The sequence below is a fragment of the Gopherus evgoodei genome, chromosome 4 (assembly GCF_007399415.2).
Source record: "Gopherus evgoodei ecotype Sinaloan lineage chromosome 4, rGopEvg1_v1.p, whole genome shotgun sequence".
NCBI classification, from domain to species: Eukaryota; Metazoa; Chordata; order Testudines; family Testudinidae; genus Gopherus; species Gopherus evgoodei.
In genome coordinates, this window is record NC_044325.1 from 110,930,866 (window position 1) to 110,949,411 (window position 18,546).

At 45.2% G+C, this 18,546-nt stretch overlaps 1 protein-coding gene across 11 annotated transcripts in view; it reads right to left on the reverse strand.

The window, feature by feature from the left end:
* Positions 1-18,546, reverse strand: part of SLC22A18 (solute carrier family 22 member 18) — a 213,323-nt gene that overhangs the window by 165,671 nt on the left and 29,106 nt on the right. For 9 of the 11 annotated variants that reach the window (XR_004000108.1, XR_004000109.1, XM_030560555.1 and 6 more), the window contains 5 exons: positions 16,363-16,446; positions 13,507-13,731; positions 9,069-9,166; positions 6,664-6,809; positions 1,379-1,511 (listed from right to left, as the gene is read on the reverse strand). Coding sequence is in view for 9 of the 11 variants with exons in the window: in XM_030560555.1 (XP_030416415.1) it covers positions 1,379-1,511; positions 6,664-6,809; positions 9,069-9,166; positions 13,507-13,731; positions 16,363-16,398 (638 nt within the window). In the remaining 2 variants the exon portion in view is untranslated. The remainder of the gene's footprint in view (positions 1-1,378; positions 1,512-6,663; positions 6,810-9,068; positions 9,167-13,506; positions 13,732-16,362; positions 16,447-18,546) is intronic. The other 2 variants (XM_030560560.1, XM_030560561.1) reach the window with 2 other exon arrangements.

Below are 18,546 nucleotides of genomic sequence, written 5' to 3' on the forward strand. Positions count from 1 at the left end.
ATCCCATCCAACCACCCCCCTCCTTCCTGACTGTCTGCCCAGAACCCTTGCCCCCAATCATCTGACCTCCCTGATCCCTATCCACAACCCCGCTCGCTGACCACCACCCAAAAATCCCCTGCCCTCTATCCAACCTGCCCCCCCCGCTCCCTTACCACTCTGCCTGGAGCACTGGTGGCTGGCAGCGCTAGAGCTGCACCACCCAGAGCACCAGGATAGGCAGCTGTGCGGCCCGGCTGGAGCCAGCCATGCCACCATGCAGCACAGAGCACTGGGTCAGGCCAGCTCTGCAGCTGCGCTGCCCCAGTAGCTCGCAGCCCCGCCGCCCAGAGCATTGCACCGGTGGCAGAGCGAGTAAGCTGAGGCTGCACAGGAGGGGGAACAGCAGGGGAGGGGCCGGGGGCTAGCCTCCCGGGCCAGGAGCTCAGGGGCCGGGCAGGAGGGTCCATGGGCCGGATGTGGCCCGTGAGCCGTAGTTTGCCCACCTCTGCTTTAGAAGGAGCCTGGGAATGATCAAGTTTGGGTTACACTCACTTATCCTTGTTTTGGAGCGGGGAGACTGCCTCATTTGTCGTACTCCCCCTCTCCAGGCCCCCTTAAGCTCTGCTCCCCTCCCTAAGGTCCCCCATTACATTAAGCGTCCCTCTAAGAATGTTGTGATTTGTGAGCTTCACCCTGCTGGAGATTTAAAGCTATAACAACACTGTTTTTAAGTAGCACTTAATACACTGGTAAAGTTGCTCCACAACTCACACAGCCCTCAATGCTTAGGGAGTTTCTGGGACAAGCCTAGAGCTGGACTTGGATTGCTTGTAGCTTTTTAATAACTGCTGCTTGTAAAGTGGCTGAGACATGGATATTAGTCCAGCTTGCAGAAATGGGGATTTACAAGAAAGCTTATTTAGAACAAGCAATAGTGACACACAGTGGCACAGATGACAAAGTGATTGATCCTTGGCCCTTAATAATATACCTTTGTGCCTTCAGGGCTGCACAAAGGGGCTGAGTATTTCCCCAGCACAGGGTTATCCTGGAGTGGTGTAGAGCTGCCAACCCTTCCTGACCCTTGGTTCAGGGACCACTGAGACCGTTAGGCATGGAAGGCATTCCAGGGAGGGGAGGCAGCAGATTTGGAGTGCACTGCCTTCTGCTGATCCCTGTGAAATGGCCCATACAGAACCATTATAGCCAGTGCAAGGTAGAGCAGCCACAGGATTTCTCTAACTTGTGCCAGGGGCTGATTTAGCCCCAGGATCAGTCAGCAGCAGCTGAAAATTGCACCCAAAGAATAAGGAAAGAGTTACATGTTTTTACATTATCAAATGAGCAGCTGAGTCAATTGTTATAACTGCAAGTAAAAATCACCTCAACCACTCACCCAAATTTTGTGCTGAGTGTCCCACCCAGGGATGATCCAATGATTACTCCTATTCCAAAGCATAGTCCAAGCTTCCCTAATGCATCTGCACGCTCAGCAGGAGTAGTCAGATCTGTAATGACCATCTGAGCACCTACACAGATATTTGAAGAAACTTGATAAGAAACATTGAACTAAAAGAAATGTACTCTGGTGTCTGAATGATAAAGCTATTCCTTGAGGTGACCATGCACAAATGAAAATGACAGAGCTCTTCCAGACGTCAGGCCTTGTAACACTGAGCCAGATCCTCATGCAACGCCCCATTGAATGGGGACTGACCCCAGGCCCTCTTCATCTAAAAGCACAAACTTCTACTATTTGCGCTAAAGGTCTGAGGGCCAGATCAACAAAGAAACTTAGGATATGTCTATAGCTGACTTGGGCTCACGGGCTGTTTAATTGCAGTGTAAAAGTTCTGGTGCAGAGCCCAAGCTTTGGGACCTTCCCACAACACAGGGTCCTAGAGCCCAGAATCCAGCCTGAACCCGGCCATCTACCCTGCAATTAAATAGCCCCGCAGCCCGAGTCAGCTGGCACGGGCCAGCTGTGGGTTTTTAACTGCAGTGTAAACATACCCTTAAGCTCTTAAAACCCTTTGTGGGGTCAGCCCAGTAGTCAGGAGAAGGAGAAGACTCAGAACCTCTTATGTGGACCAACTGCTAATGGGATGAAGACCTCGCTTAGTTTAAACCAGCTGTGTGTAATCCACATTAACACGGTGTGGCTCCGTTATCCCCACTAGCGGTACTCCATCAGCAAGACAGATTTACACCAGCTAAGCATCTGGCCGGATGGTTTTTACTGGACGCAAACGGAGCAAAACAGAATGGAATGGTGCAAATGAAAGCCATTGTAATGCAGTTTGCCAGGTCTGAGGTACTCACTAACGCTGACATGCAATTTGCTAGGCTGTGTGAGGCTGCGTGTTGCTAAAAAATTATTCTGGGACAGTTCTTACTTGAGAGAATGCAGCTGAGAAATTTGAAATAGCTGCACTGCAGTGAAGGACATGTGCAGTTTATTTTATTGACACCGTTTATTCCATTGGAATGAATTCTGATCTGCTAAAAAGACACAGCTCCTAACTCTGTAATAAAATCAGGGCATAGAAAAATCCACTCACTCACTGCAAGTTGCAATGAGTGGGGCCAGGGAGCTTTTGACCTCCTCTTTGGGTAGAGGATGAAGAAAGGAACAGAGCTGCTCGAGTGCTGTTGTTCCTTTAACAGGAAGACTGGGAGGGAGCAGAGATGCTCAGGCATCCAGTTCTTTTTCTGAGAGGGTGTGGGCTGGAGGGTGTATGCTTTTAAAAGAATTAGTGGTAGGCAGGAAGCAAAATAGCCTGAGAGGCGCTACTCCTTAAAAATGATGGGGGTAGGGGGAGAATCTAAAAGAACAGGGCCCAGCTGGATGAAAATGCTGGGAAGCTGAGTGCTTTATGCACATTCAGGAAAGCAGTGGAAATGGCGGCTGCACAAGGAAAGGTGCCCTGAAAGGCGTTCATTGATGGGAGTGAATTGGTTTATTGGGGGGAATGAAGATCCATGGCTTTGGGGGGCATAGTAAAGTAACTTAGTGCTCAAGCAAGTGGATATCAGTGAAACTTCTCAAGCCCAAGTAAAAATTATAAACTACGCTTTGCACTTCTATAGCACCTTTCATATGAGGGCCTCAGAACACTTCACAGACGTGAACAAATTAAGCTTCACAACACCATGGTGTAGTGTGGTGAGGTCAGGAGGTCAGCATTGTCATCTGCCATTTACAAACGGGAAAACTGAAGCACAGAGAGACTAAGCTGAGATGCTGTGTATATGAAAGATGACCATTTGTATCATTGTTGTTACCACTGTTATATAATTGCAAGAAATCTTGCACAAACTATGGGGTTAAGGAAAAAGTTATGATTTGCTAAGTACGATTATCCTGTTTATAGGCATGTATCATCTTTGTATCTAAAGACTACTGGCTACGTAGTTGTATCTCCAACATGTGTGTTGTTCCTAGGTGACACCCTCCAAATAGATTTGCATCAGGACTAGACACCTATGTGTTGATGGCCCATTAAAGACACTCAGCTAACAAGGGCCATTGAAGAAAGTCATCCTGCCCAGTAAGCCTTTCCAGTGGATGCCTCAGAAAGAATATGGGCAATGGCTGCCCCTGTGAGTCAGCAAAGCACGTAAGGACATGTGACCTTGGACTCCATCTTGGGCCAGTAACTTTCTGTGAACCTGAGCTGTGGACTGTGTTTGGGACAGTAAATTTCCATGCACATGGCAAAGCATATAAAAGACCTCTGAGAGACTTCCATATTGCCTCTTTCCTGATCTAAGGATATGTCTACACTACAGGATTATTCTGATTTTACATAAACCGGCTTTGTAAAACAGATTGTATAAAGTTGAGTGCACGCAGCCACACAAAGCACAATAATTTGGTGGTGTGCGTCCATGTACCAAGGCTAGCGTCGATTTCTGCAGCGTTGCACTGTGGGTAGCTATCCCGTAGCTACCCCATAGTTCCCGCAGTCGCCCCTGCCCATTGGAATTCTGGGTTGAGATCTCAATGCATGATGGTGCAAAAACAGTGTCGCGGGTGATTCTGGGTAAATGTCGTCACTCATTCCTTCCTCCGTGAAAGCAATGGCAGACAATCATTTCGTGCCCTTTTTCCCTGGATTGCCCTGGCAGACGCCATAGCATGGCAACAATGGAGCCCGTTTTGCCTTTTGTCACTGTCACCGTATGTGTACTGGATGCCGCTGACAGGGGCAGTACTGCAGCGCTATACAGCAGCATTCATTTGCCTTTGCAAGGTAGTAGAGACGGTTACCAGTCGTTCTGTACCGTCTGCTGTGCCATTGTAAATTGGCGATGAAATGACGGTTATCAGTAGTTCTGTACCATCTGCTGCTGTCATGGGTGCTCCTGGCTGAGGTCGGCTGGGGGCGCAAAGACCAAAATGGGAATGACCCTCTGGGTCATTCCCTCCTTTATGTTGTATCTAAAAATAGAGTCAGTCCTGCCTAGAATATGGGACAAGTGTACTAGAGAACCAGTGAATCAGAGAACCAGAGAGCACAGCCACTCCGTGTCAGATCCCACAGAAATGATGAGCTGCATGCCATTCTAGGGGGTGCCCCTGCAACAACCCCACCTGTTGCTTCCCTCCTCTCCCAGTCCTTCTGGGCTACTGTTGCAGGGTTCCCCCATTTGTGTGATGAAGTAATAAAGAATGCAGGAATAAGAAACACTGACTTTTTAGTGAGATAAAATGAGGGGGAGGCAGCCTCCAGCTGCTATGATAGTCCAGGCAGTACAGAATCTTTTCTTTAGACATAAAGGTGGGGGGCTGACGGAGTTCAGCCCCCAGTTGCTATGATGAGGACAGTTACCAGCCATTCTGTACCATCTGCCGGGAATAACCAGGAGTCATTCCTATTTTTACCCAGGCGCCCCCGGCCAACCTCACCTGAGGCCAGCCAGGAGCACTCATGGGCTGATGATGAGGACGGCTACCAGTCCTACTGCACTGTACCGTCTGCCACTGGGGAAGGGAGGGGAGAGGATGCTGCTGTTCAGTGCCCCAGCACTGTGTCTACCAGCAGCATGCAGTAGACATACGGTGACATTGAAAAAAAAGAAACGATTTTTTTCCCTTTTCTTTCACGGGGGGAGGGGGAGTAAATTGACGAGATACACCCTGACACAGCCAGACAATGTGTTTGACTCTAGAGGCATTGGGAGCTCAGCCAAGAATGCAAATACTTTTCGGAGACTGTGGGGACTGTGGGATAGCTGGAGTCCTCAATACCCCCTCCCTTCCTCCATGAGTGTCCATTTGATTCTTTGGCTTTCCGTTATGCTTGTCACACAGCACTGTGCTGTGGACTTTGTATCATAGCGTGGAGATTTTTTTCAAATGCTCTGGCATTTTGTCTTCTGTAATGGAGCTCTGATAGAACAGATTTGTCTCCCCATACAGCAATCAGATCCAGTATCTCCTGTACGGTCCATGCTGAAGCTCTTTTCGGATTTGGGATTGCATTGCCACCCATGCTGATCAGAGCTCCACACTGGGCAAACAGGAAATGAAATTCAAAAGTTTGCGGGGCTTTTCCTGTCTACCTGGCTAGTGCATCCGAGTTCAGATTGCTTTCCAGATCGGTCATAATGGTGCGTTGTGGGATAGCTCCTGGAGGCCAATACCGTCGATTTGCGGCCACACTAACCCTAATCTGATATGGTAATACCGATTTCAGTGCTACTCCTCTCATCGGGGAGGAGTACAGAAACAGGTTTAAAGAGCCCTTTATATCGATATAAAGGGCCTCGTTGTGTGGACGGGTGCAGCGTTAAATCGGTTTAACGCTGCTAAAATCTATATAAACACGTAGTGTAGACCAGGCCTAATTCTCCAGACTGTGGATTTACAATTAAAAGGAGCATCTTGAACTATGGTCTGAGGGACCTTCCAATCTTTTGGACGTTACTTGAGAGACTTTACAAACCAGCAGCCTATTCCATCGCTGCTACAAACCTGATATAAGGACTTTGCAATCATTTGTATGTATGTGATCTATTAACCATTTATAACTCTCTTCTTTTATGAATGAATCTTTAGTTAGTTTACCAACAATGTGATATTTGAGTAAGATCTGAGATTCAGAATGACCTGGGGATACGTGTCTGATTCTTTGGGATGCGTAAGAACCACACACAGGGTGAAACTGGTTTTCGATAACCTCTCACTATATTAGGCTGGGTTGTCTGGATGAGAGCCATAGGCTGGAAAGGGAACTGTATGTGTCTTCTGGTTAACCAGTGTGGTACTGCAGCAGCTCCTTTGTTACTGGCTTGGTGAATCCAATTATAGAATAAACCACCACTTGTGGGGTGGGGATTGTCTGCCCTATTTCTTGCAGTCTGCCCTGAGTGTGGCATTCTCAGTGTGGTTTATCCCAGGCACCCGATCACATAAGTGACTTGCTCTAGCTCACACAGCAAATCAGTGGCAAAGCTGGGAACAGAATTTAGTTGTCCTGCATCTCAACCATCTCCTCTAATGATTAAACCTGGTGCCTCATGTCATTAAAACCCAACTACTTAGAGACTGATTCTGCAACACTTAGTCTTAACGACTTTAACCTCTTCGTATGAGGAAGAATTGCAGGGTCAGGCCCAATAAATGGATTGGAAAATACTGACCCCAATATTTGGGTCATCTTCTCATGACATTACCTGGTAGCCCATGCATAAACACGGATGGAATTCTGGACAGGAAGAGAAGTGGGATGCTGGTGGAGATGGACACTAGCAGAAAGAAGGCAGATCCAGAGAGATATGAAAGAGTTAACGCAGCTCGGATGCCACACTTGTCAGCAAACCTAGCATATAAATTATGCAGCATTTTAGAAATGGAACTGTTTTAGCAATTGTAAATACAACACATTCAGGCTGGCAATGCTATGCTGTCATCCATCCCACCCCACAACATTGATCAGATTTTTCACTTTTGAAAACCTGGCCCCAATTGTGGGTGCTGCGCACTTAAAAATGTGGCCCTGTGCGAAGTCTGAAGCTTTGTCTGGACTGGGATTTAGCATTGTGGTGTTAAACCCTTCCAGCTAACATAGTACCTAACGCATTCTAAAATTCTGTGCTAGCATTTTCAAATATGTTGGTTAAAATGTTTTAAATCTAACCACACACCTTTAAATCCTGGTCTAGACAAATCCCGCAAGTGCTGTAGAAACAGTTATTGGTGACTAGACATAAGTCATCACAAGCTAGGCACTGCTAGACTGTTTAAAGGGTTCTATTAATATTCATTTTGTTTGGGTTTTCTACTATGGTTATCAACAATTGTGATGTGGCATAAAAATTAGTTATGTTAAACTAAGGAAGAAGAGAATAGAGTATGACTTGGCTTAAAAAAAACACAACATCAGTTTCACTAAGGGATGATTTTAAACTGATTTACATTAAACCAGTGCAATTTGGGTGTGTTGACAAGCCTTCAGTAAATTTGGGCTTTTGCTGTTTGTAATCCCAGGAGACCAGTTCATGAGATGATCTGGAGTTTTTTTAAAGAAAAAAATTTAGCAGCTTCAGTGCTTGCAACTTCACGTTAGTTTAAGCAAAGTCATCCAGTTTACAAGGAAAATTGACTCATTCTCATACTCTGAGGTCTGCAAAAATGTGGTTAGTGGATTTGTTCTGAATAATTATTTATTAATAATAATAGTCAGTTTCCCTGCCAAGACAGCCCAGAAATGAATTCCTTCTTGTCTACAAATCTGAGGTGGTGTAAATGGCATAATTCAAGTGATTTTTTTTTCTATAAATGTACCAAGCTGGAGGAAAATAATTTTGATCTCGATCTGTGAGAAGTGGGTCTTACATCTGAAGCTCTGTTCCTTCTCTGTGGGTGGAATACCTACTGATGGCAATGGGATATGCATGCAGGGATGACAGGAACAGAATATAAGAGTTTAATAAGGATCTGATCCTAATTAGACTCCTATAACTGGTGTAAATCAAAGTAGCTGGGCTGAAAGCAAAATTTGCTATGCAAATCTGAGATTGAAACTTTCCCCAGGGTGGTACCATGAGAACTGTTCATCCCAATGTCGAAGTAGATATTTATAAAGGGGAATGCCATATGTTAGTTAAAATGCAAAAATGAGGAAATAGAGATTTCTATCCTGTTAGCACCTACTGTGCTATTCAAAAGATAGTCCCTGCCTTGGAGAGCTAGCACTGCAAACAGATGGACCGCAAAGCAGCCTTCCCAAGGTCACTGAACAGACCAGTGGCAGAGATAGGAATGTAACTCCTGCATCCCAGTCCAGTGCCCTACCCACTGGACTACTCTACCTCTCCTTCTGTGCATCTCTGAACAGGGATAATCGATTATCTGCTATCGCCATCTCTATTAGGTTTTTCAAGGCCATCTCCTCTTCTATTTGGAGCAGGAGTATGTATTCCATATCAGCAATTTCCTGCAACTGCTCAGAGGCAGAAACACAGGCAGATGCTCAAGTCTTTCCCCTGCCTTCCTTTTGCTAGGTCTGTTTGAACTGTTAATAATATAGAGTCCTTCTGATTCTGATTACACTGACACCAGTGCAAATCAGGAGCAACTGCACTGAAGTCATTTGCTGTGACATAGTGCAATGCCTGTGTAAATAAGATTCGAATCAGGCACAGAAATTCTATGATTTCCACTAGAACTATTTCTTAATAGCACTAAGTAATAACAAAAAAGCAAAACAAAAAAAGCCAAGTTACACTCATCTTCTGGGTTTCCCAGTCCTGCTCATGTTCATAAAGTTACTCCTTTGCTTGATTTGCAGGACTAAGGCATTAGATTGCAAGCTCTGCAGGGGCTAAATGTTTTGGCTAAGCACACTGTCTGGATCCAAATAATCAAATTTAGAGAAATAACTAATATAAAAGCCATTTATTTGTTACAATATTTTTAATTAATATTTATTTCTCTGTAGCCTGTTTAGTAAATCCAGATGGCTTCTTAAAATATTTCCCAAGATTCAGAACTAGGAATAAAGTAGATTTATTTAAAAGAATAAATAACTCTGATCTTCCTAGGGAATGGAAGGGTCACAAGAATGGTTCTTATTTACCTTCCAAAAATAGGACCTCCCAGAAGTTGTAGAACGCCAAAAGTTGTCTGGAGGTAGCCAAATCCAACTGAATCCAATCCCAGGCTCTTCGCCAAGTACTAAATAAAGTGGAGAAAAAGTGAAGTATGTTACATTTCTGAATGTTAAAGAGCTTAATAAGTACAGGACTACTATAGTAATAAGTGATCATGTGCTTCCATGCAAAATAAAGCAACAGTGCTTGCCCATAGATACAATATAACATGAGGAATATAAAAGTTATTTGATAAAAATCAAAAGTCTCTGGCCCGGATCATCAGCCAGGGCTCTACTGAAGTCACCAATTTACATCAGCTGTGGACCTAGCTCTCTATTTTTACACTATTGCATGCAGTGTTGTTGCAGCTGTGTCGGTCCCAGGATATTAGAGAGATAAGGTGGGTGATGGGATCTCTTTATTGGACCAATTTCTGTTGAGGAGAGAGAGAAGCTTTCGAGCGACACAGAGCTCTTCAGGTCTGGGAAAGGTACTCGGGCATAGCTACACTTGCAAGTTAGAGCGCAATAAAGCAGCCCCAGGCACCCTAACTCCCGACCCATCCACACTGGCGAGGCACTTACAGCACCTGGACTCTGCAGCTGGAGCACTCCTGGTAATCCTCCTCCATGAGAAGCATAATGTTTGTTGCACCTCGGCTGAAACGCCCCAGAGTCAGTGTGAACGAAGTGTTGCATTACTGTGCTTTGATCAGCCTCTGGAAACATCCCATAATCCCCTTAAGTCAAGCGGCCACTCTTGTCATTGTTTTGGAATCGACTGTAGGAATGCAGATATTCCCTTTCAAAGCTCTGTTTCTGACAGCCAGCATGCTTATCTACTCTGGGACAAAGCAAGCTATTGGTGTGGAATACTGCTTGCTGTGAAAGCGTGAGAGAGGCGCGGGGGGAGGGGGGTCTGAACTTACACGACAGCATGCTGACACACTCAGCACCCCAAAACCCCGCTCTCTCTCCCCCCACATACACCCAACACACTCCCTGTCACACTCCACCCCACCCCCCGCATTTGAAAAGCATGTTGCAGCCACTTGAACACTAGGATAGCTACCACAATGCACTGCTCTTTGTGGCGTTGCAAGAGCTGCTAATGTGGCCACGCCATTGAGCTTCCAGCTGAGACTGTAAACACTCGGCACCGTCTTCCCTGCTGTGCTCTCTGAAGGCTGGTTTAACTCCCAGCAGTCTACATCTGCAAGTGTAGCCACGCCCTCCGAAACAGGATCTAAGGCCACGTCCACACTACAGAGTAAAATCGAAATTAATAAATCGATTTTATAAAACAGGTTTTATAAAATCGATTTTACGCGTCCACACTAGGGCACATTACTTCGGTGGTGTGCGTCCATGGTCCCAGGCTACCATCGATTTCCAGAGCGGTACACTCTGGGTAGCTCAGTAAAAGAATGGGACCAATAACTTCGATTTCCATCCACACTAACCCTAAATCGATATAGTAATATCGATTTTAGGGTTACTCCTCTCATTAAGCAGGAGTACAGAAATTGATTTTAAGACCCCTTAAAATCGATTTTAAGTGCCTTGTAGTGTGGACGGGTACAGTGTTAAATCGATTTAACGCTGTTTAAATCGATTTAACACTGTAGTGTGGACCAGGCCTAACATAGTTTAGCATAAGTAGCTAGCACATATTTTAATGGATCATTCAAGATGAAGTGGCCGGTTAACATCCCTATAGTCACAGGACAAAAAGGGAGAGGGGATCAGTTGTTGTAATAAGCCATAAATCCAGTGCCTATATTAAGATCATGATTATTAGTGTCTAGCACAGAGATATTTATTTAAGCTCCCAGTGTTGTGCAAGGTTCCCTTTGAGAAAGAGGATGTTCCCCCCACAGGGGATGTGGTGTTTTTGACTTTTATCTTTTTTCAGTGCGAGTTCATTGAGAGCAGAGTGATTGCCTGGTTTCACCCACTTTGTTATAAAAAGCCATAAATGAGATGCACCCAGTGCACTAAATGCCCCAATAATGACGATCTGTAACCCACTAACTCCCATGATTACAGGGGTGTTAACAGGCCACTTCACCTTGAGCTGTTCCTTGAAATATGTGTTAACTACTTATACTAAACAAACTGTTCAGCTTGTATTTAGCTGTGACACTCTGAGTATCTTTCCCAGACCTGAGAGCTCTGTGTAGCTGGAAAGCTTGTCTCTCTCACCAAGAGATGTTGGTCCAATAAAAAAATATTACCTCACCCACCTAGTCTCTCAGTTTTTACATTGGCATTTTGAGGCAGACAAGGAAGTTCTTAACCACTCAGCTAATTTAACTTTACCCCTCGTTTGCCTTTGGATATGACGTGCACATCACTGTAAGCACCACACAGGAGGATTTTGTGGATCTTGTCATCAAGCCACCCTGTTTAATCAAGCAAGCTGCATTAAACAAAATGGCACCTGTACTCCCAGTCCCCTCCACATCCCAAAGCTGGAAGCACCCTAAAAGACCTTGTGCCCAAAGCACAGATGCTTCAGATTCAGGCTTTTGCTTTGTAATGTTTAATGTGAACATAACATTTTGAAGCTTCCAAAAAACTTAATACCCCCTGTGCACGGAGTCGCCAGCACTCTAAATCTGACACTTTCACCAACACTAAATACACTAAGCACATTTTGTAAATGAGAGCGCCACCTTGCATTGCCATATGGAGTACCCTGGAACACCTGATACTGTGCACTGGATAAAATACACTTGCCTAAAAACGTACATATGTAGAAATTCACACAAACTACAGCAAACAGCTTCCTTCTTGTAGCCCAGCCTATATACTTCTTGTAGCCAGCCAACACTTAATATTCCAATGTTAATTCACCATCCTTGGGTATTTAAAAAGACATTATAAATGCAAGACATTTTACTTTCTGGACAGTTTTACTCGCTATTTATTACAGCCAATATTAGAGAATACTGCCGCTGAACGAGTAAAGCAAATAATATATCTAGCGCAGAGATTTCTGTGGGTTTATTCTTTGTATTGGAGACAGCTTGGTGAATAGTCAGCATTCCTTCTGTACAGAAAGTTAGTTTTACTTCTTAGTCTCAGAGCCCAGCGTGATTACATCAGTTGCCCACAGACAAGCACTAAGAGACCATGCCACAGCGCAGCTACTCTTGGATTGGTTTATGAAAGAGGGGCACAGAGTGGATTGTCTCTGGAGATGCAGAGATGGGAGAGAACTCTCATAGTAGGCGAGAGAAGAAAAATGAAGACAAGAAAAATAAGAGGAAGAGCTCAGAGCTGTGAGTGGAGTGGTAACTACATTTTTACTTGATAATATCCCTTCAAAATGACCTGCAACTAGATTACTGCAGCATCCTCCAGTCTGGCTTTGGCACCTGCAACTCTGTGCCCTCTAGGCCACTGAAAATGCTGCTACAGAGATCGTCTTCTTGACTCAGTGTTCTGATCACACCAAAACCACTTTTGAGACATACCCTTGACTCCCCCTCCTCCACTGCATCAAACACAAATGTCTTGGCCTTCCATGCAGACACCTTCACAATTCAGCCCTGCCATAACTAACCCGTCCTATTATCTTAATGCAACCTCAATCCCCATCTCTACTTGGGCAGCAGGGCCAGTTGCAATCTTCCACACACACTTTTGGTCTCTCTACCACGTAGCCTCTTATATGTGGTAAGAGTGCCCTGTCAAAATCTGTAAAGCCACTATTTTATTGACCTTCAAATCCCTCCTTAAAACTCATCTCTTGCATGGTGTCTACAGAAAGCTGACACCAAAGAACCACTAGACAAGTGGCACGTTGTGATTACAGGCTCCTGATTGGCTTATTACACAGACATACTGTGTACAAAGCAGTCTGTGCTAAGATAGTCTACTATTGTTACGCTATGCTCCCTCCCCGTGCCTGCTTGTTAGTTCACCTACCTACTACAGCTTGTGTTTTAGATCATAAACTCTTTGGGGCAGGAACTGCACTTTCTGTTTGCACAGGGCCCCGCACAATGCAGCACACGTCTGGTGGAGGCCTCTAGACACTACTGCAATATAAATAATAATCATCTGCCTACCGTGCTTATTTGGTAATGAAAGAAGTGCCAGGGCTCAAGCAATTTCAGAATTGATGCAACAAGCCCAAAGGTCCTGGGGATATGAATTGCCAAGCTTAGAGGTACCAGGGTTCAGCATGGCAAGCCCTGGCACAAATTAAGTACTGTCTGCCTGTCATTACTTATGTGCATCTATTCACCCTAAGTACATAGAGTGCCATGTGAAAGGCCACTACATTCACTTACATCTGCCTTTCTCCTCTCTTTCCTGGTAGAAAGTCTCCTCTAATGTTGCTGAAAAACTGAATAGTCTGTGTTGAAAGAAAGCGATCTTCTCTATTAAAGCAGACTCAAATGGTACTCACTGGAATGATTCCAATCTGCATGAACAAGCAGGTCAGGTCCATGGCTGTAATCAAATAGGTGAGCCGGATCACCTGTTGCCTTTGGATCATATTTTCTGGCTTGTTCTGGTCCTGCAAGATCGCTCTCTTGAATTTCAGCTCTTGTTTCTCTCCTCCAGAGCTGGCCCCTTCATTCATGTTGGCCGGGGTATGGCTTATAACACACTGCCCAGGCTGAAATGTAACCTGAAAGGGAACTTCCAGCTAGGAACAGGAGCTCATTTACATGCAAGGTGCAAAAGTCACATTTGCAATTTGAGGCTTAAGTGCATGAAAGCTGCTGAGTCACTGTGTTTTGCTGAGTATTTTTTTTTATTTCAGTTTTACAAATGGAGCTCTTCTGTGTTATCTTTGATCCAGGCATTAGAGTGGATCACTTTAATGACAAGAAATCTCATTCATGTTTCTTGTTCTAGATTTAACCATTGGATTAAACAGAACTATCGTAGTGTTAAAGAAGGAGGCCATCTTTAGAATCCCAGCAGAGCTGCAGTTGTACTCAGTAGCAAAGAGCTCAAATTATGGAGCACAACAATCTCTCACTTTGTAATTTTTACTGCATCAGCACCTTAAGGGTTTGTTGCAGGGGTGGGCAAACTACAGCCCATGGGCCGAATCCGGCCCATCAGGGCTTTAGATCCGGCCCACGGGATTGCCAATGGGAGCTCTAGGGGAGGTACCCACAGGCGAGGACAGTGGGCGGAGCCCTCTGCCCTCCCTCCCGCAGGGACATGGTGCTGGCCACTTCTGAGAGTGGCCAGGACAGGTAGACAGGGAGCCTGCCCTGGCCCCGCTGTGCGCTGCTGTCACCCTGGAGCCGCTCCAGGTAAGCGGCGCCAGGACGGAGTCCATACCCCAAACCCCTCCTGCACCCCAACCCCCTGCCCTGAGCCCCCTTGTACGCCCCACACCCCTCCTCTGCCCCAACCCCTTGCTCTGAGCCCCTTCTTGCACCCCACACCCCCTCTCACACCCCACACTCCCTCCCGCACCCCAACCCCCTGCCCCAGCCCTGCATTCTTGGACCTGCATGCAATTTCCCCATGCAGATGTGGCCCTCAGGCCAAAAAGTTTGCCCACCCCTGGTATGTTGAGTCACTGCTTTTTTTCAGCCAACTGTTTTGGCTTCTCAGGCTGGCTTTTCAAAAAACAAAAAATGGCAAGCCAAAATAAACATGATTAGTACTGCTTTTAAAAAGGGGAAAATGAAACATGATGTGGAATCATATTCAAGCCCTGAGTCTTTGTGCTACTTTTAATGGATCTGTGCAGACACTGGGCCAACCTCTGCTCTCTCACTCATAGATATCAAAGTTAATCTGCAGCTACACCTAAAGCAGAACCGGACCCTATGGCTCTAAAAGGGAATGTAAAGGGCAACCTGTGATCGTTCAAGAAGACAGAGAGCCAACAACTCAGAACTTTGACTCCAATGAGAAAGTGCATTTACTACATGCTTTTAAGGTTTCAAATGGGTGATCAGCTGCTGGTGCTGTCTTACTGACAGAGTCATGGCTGGGCCCATTTATTGTAGTTAGTAGATTGACCTATGCCATGTGTGCTTGTTATTATTTAATATTTATATTTCCATGGGGTCCAGAGGCCCAGATTTGGGATCCATTTATACATTTTAAGGCCAGAAGGGATCACTATGATCTACTAGTTCAGCCTTACTGCAGGGTGCAGCCCCCAGTGGGGCATAAAGGACTGGCTGAAGGGACAAGGTGGAAGTCACATAGATTGAGATGAGGACTAATACCACATGAGGGGATTGCAAGGCAGGTGATTGTTTCATTTTCCTGATGGTAGTTCAAATTTTCAAAAGTTTAAGAAACACTGGTCTAGTCTGACCTTCTACAGAACACAGACCACAGAACTTCAGCCAGTGATTGTGCATCAAGCCAAGTCCCCACTGTGGTAGGAGCTGCACAAGCATACAACCTGCACTCACATGTGACTTCACTGACACTGAAGTCAGTGAAACCAGTCCAGGATTGCCAACCCCAAGTGTTTAAAATTCACGAGTCAGGCCCCCAAAAGCCCAGAAGATTGGCTTTAAAAAAAATTATGCAATTTAAAAAATAGTATGATTTTGGCCTCTCTTTATTTACCTGCTGATTTCTGAACCTGTAGGGTCACACTTTGTAGCTTTTTTCCGCAATAAAGCCTGGAAATTGACCTAATTCACCTGACTCCAGGAGGCTCTAAGAAAAATACCAAATTTTGCAAGACTCATGATAAACAGTGACAATGGCACATCTGTAAAATGACCTGCGTGTGTTTGCAGGGTTGAGAGATAGCTCAGTGGTTCAAGCAGTGGCCTGCTAAACAGGGTTCTGGGGCAAAAATCTGTTTTGGGATTGGTCCTGGGGTTGGATTAGTGATCTCCTGAGGTCCCTTCCAACCCTGATGTTCTATGATTCCATAGACATTGTCATGGTCCTTGTAACTCTGTGGGGGCGGCAGATTGTAAACATTCTGGAGCAGGGACCACCTTTCTGTTCTGTATTTGTACAGACCCTCGCAAAATTGGGCCCTGGCCCATGACAGGGATCTTAGCCGGCACTGCCACAATACAAATAAGTAAGGGGATGCGTGGAGGTTTCATGTTAAACTAGGAGTTGCTACCACAGTCAGAGAGTTCAGAGCAACACCATATTTTGCCAAATAAGCTGCAGCATGAAGAGCTGAAAGCCACACAGAGAAGACACAGGGTTATCGATTTGACTCTGATATTGTAAATGTCGTGCTCAAGTTGAGTCAAACCCCTATAAAACCAGGGTCACATTTGTCACTAAAGAGGATGAATTTACTTACAGGCTGATGGTTTTGTGGAAGATTGGTGCTAAACATTCAAGTCACGTAAGCATGAAAGAATGGGTTCGTCAGGTGCTGAATTTCCTGGAAGAGAGCAGCAAACAGTATAAAACAAAACTTCCTGGTTGGGTGTATGACGGGATAGGGGACTGTGAACAAATTATAACACTCAATATAAGAGTAAAATTAACAACAAAACTCTGTCTTAGAGATTTTGAGACAATCAAAAATCCAGTCCAGACAACGAACATGTAATTACTTAATGCTTACGGAGTACTGATCTGCACTTAAAAATCTTCAGTGAGTCGATTGATCAGCATGTTTAAATTGATGCTGAAAACAGCCTATGTAAAGGCTCCCAAAGGAATTTGGTCACACACCCCACTACTTCTCCCCGTGCTCCGTACTGCACTGCGAAAAGGCGTCTCTATGCAATGTCCCTAAGTGCACTTTGGCTTGACCTGATGTTTACTGGCACTAGGAAAGGAACTGAGATGAGAGGCCAGTTTTCATGTCTAGCCTGTGGATCAATGTACCGAAGGGACAAGACTCTAAAAAGGGTACACGGCCTAAAAGTTAAGCTCTGAGGCCCAGATTTTCAATATTCAAAACTGCTAATTTTGGATAAGCCAATGAGTTGAGAAGCAGCTGCTCTGTCTGGCATGTTCCTCTTTGAAGTTAGAGTAAGTTACAATGCAAAATTCATCAAAAGCTACTGCTTATCAGTATGATTTCACACCTCCGCTAGGAGGCAGTGTGGATGTGCCCAGCAGGGTTCAGCTTTTTGAGAGGTATCAGAATGGCCTCTGTTCCATGGGATCTTCACTTATATCTCCCACAGATCTCCAGCTAAGGCAGCTCATTGCGATCATTCCCACTTTACCAATGGGAAGCCTCCAGCCCTACAAGGACGCGTGACTAGATGGTCTGTGCTCTCTTTCCAGTAGCTTTACAAGGGAAGGGACCATCCTGCCCTGAACCTCCATATCTAACACTATTACAGCCATCTTTCCTAGAACACTTTGTCAGTAGATGGAACACTTCACCCAGGGAGTATATTACAAATAGGGAGATGGCAGAGATAACAATCTTACACTTCCTTAATGGAGAAGGCCCCGAGCACCATGCCAGTTAAACAAGCACACCCAGCTCCTACTGAAGTGCAATAGCAAACCAGTTTTTGCTGAAAACAGGAGGAAAGATGAGTGGGGAAAGGAGGGAGCAGATCTTGGGGTAGAGATATGGGGTTGAGAGCATAGGCATGCACAGCACATTTCATTAGGGTGTGCTCCCAGGGAATTTTATTTATTTATTTTTAAAGGCGAACATCATAAAGGTTGGGGGTACGGGTGGGAGTGCCCTGTGCAGGAAGGGGCTCAAGGCAAGGGATTGAGGCAGAGGAGGTGTGTGGGGTGTATGAGAGGGCTCAGGGCAGGGGTTGGGGTACAGGAGGGATGTGGGGTGCAACAGGGGGCTCAGGGAAAGGAGTTGGGGTGCAAGGGGGTGTGAGGTGCAGGCAGGGGGCTTAGGACTAGGAGTTGGGGTACATGGAGGTTCATAAACATTAAACCAAAAAAAACATATTTGAGCTTGAATTTTTTCATTGTAATTCTTATTTTTTAAAACTAGGTCATTTTTCAACAGGAAATAACAACAAACAAAACCCCACAACCCCCCAAACTAATTCAAACACTTTCAGCCAGCTCTGGGTTTTATTATGAGCATGAACACGCATACAGAGACACATACATGGTCTTGCAAGCCATTTTCCTTCCATCCCTTTTTTCTTCAGTAGCACCTCACACCACTTTTGTCTCATGTGGGTGGGTTTTGTTATATTCCCTGACAGTACTTCCATAATCTTGTTACCCTGAATTATCAGACAGTGCTCCTAGCACCCCGGTGGCAAAAAAAGTGGCTTGGGAAAGGCTGCTTTATTATTAACATTGTTATAAGAAGACCCTGCAGAATTAAAGAAGCCATAGTAGGTGCTGACTGTGGAGAAAAGGTTCCTCTTTCTTCAATGTAGTCAGAGATGACCCATTCTCATAGATCTTAAGGCCAGAAGGGACCATTATGATTATCTAGTCTGACCGACACCCTGTTATAACACAGGCCATACAAAAAAAAAAAAAAGGATGGAGAATCCACCACTTCCCTTGGTAGTTTGTTCCAACAGTGTTA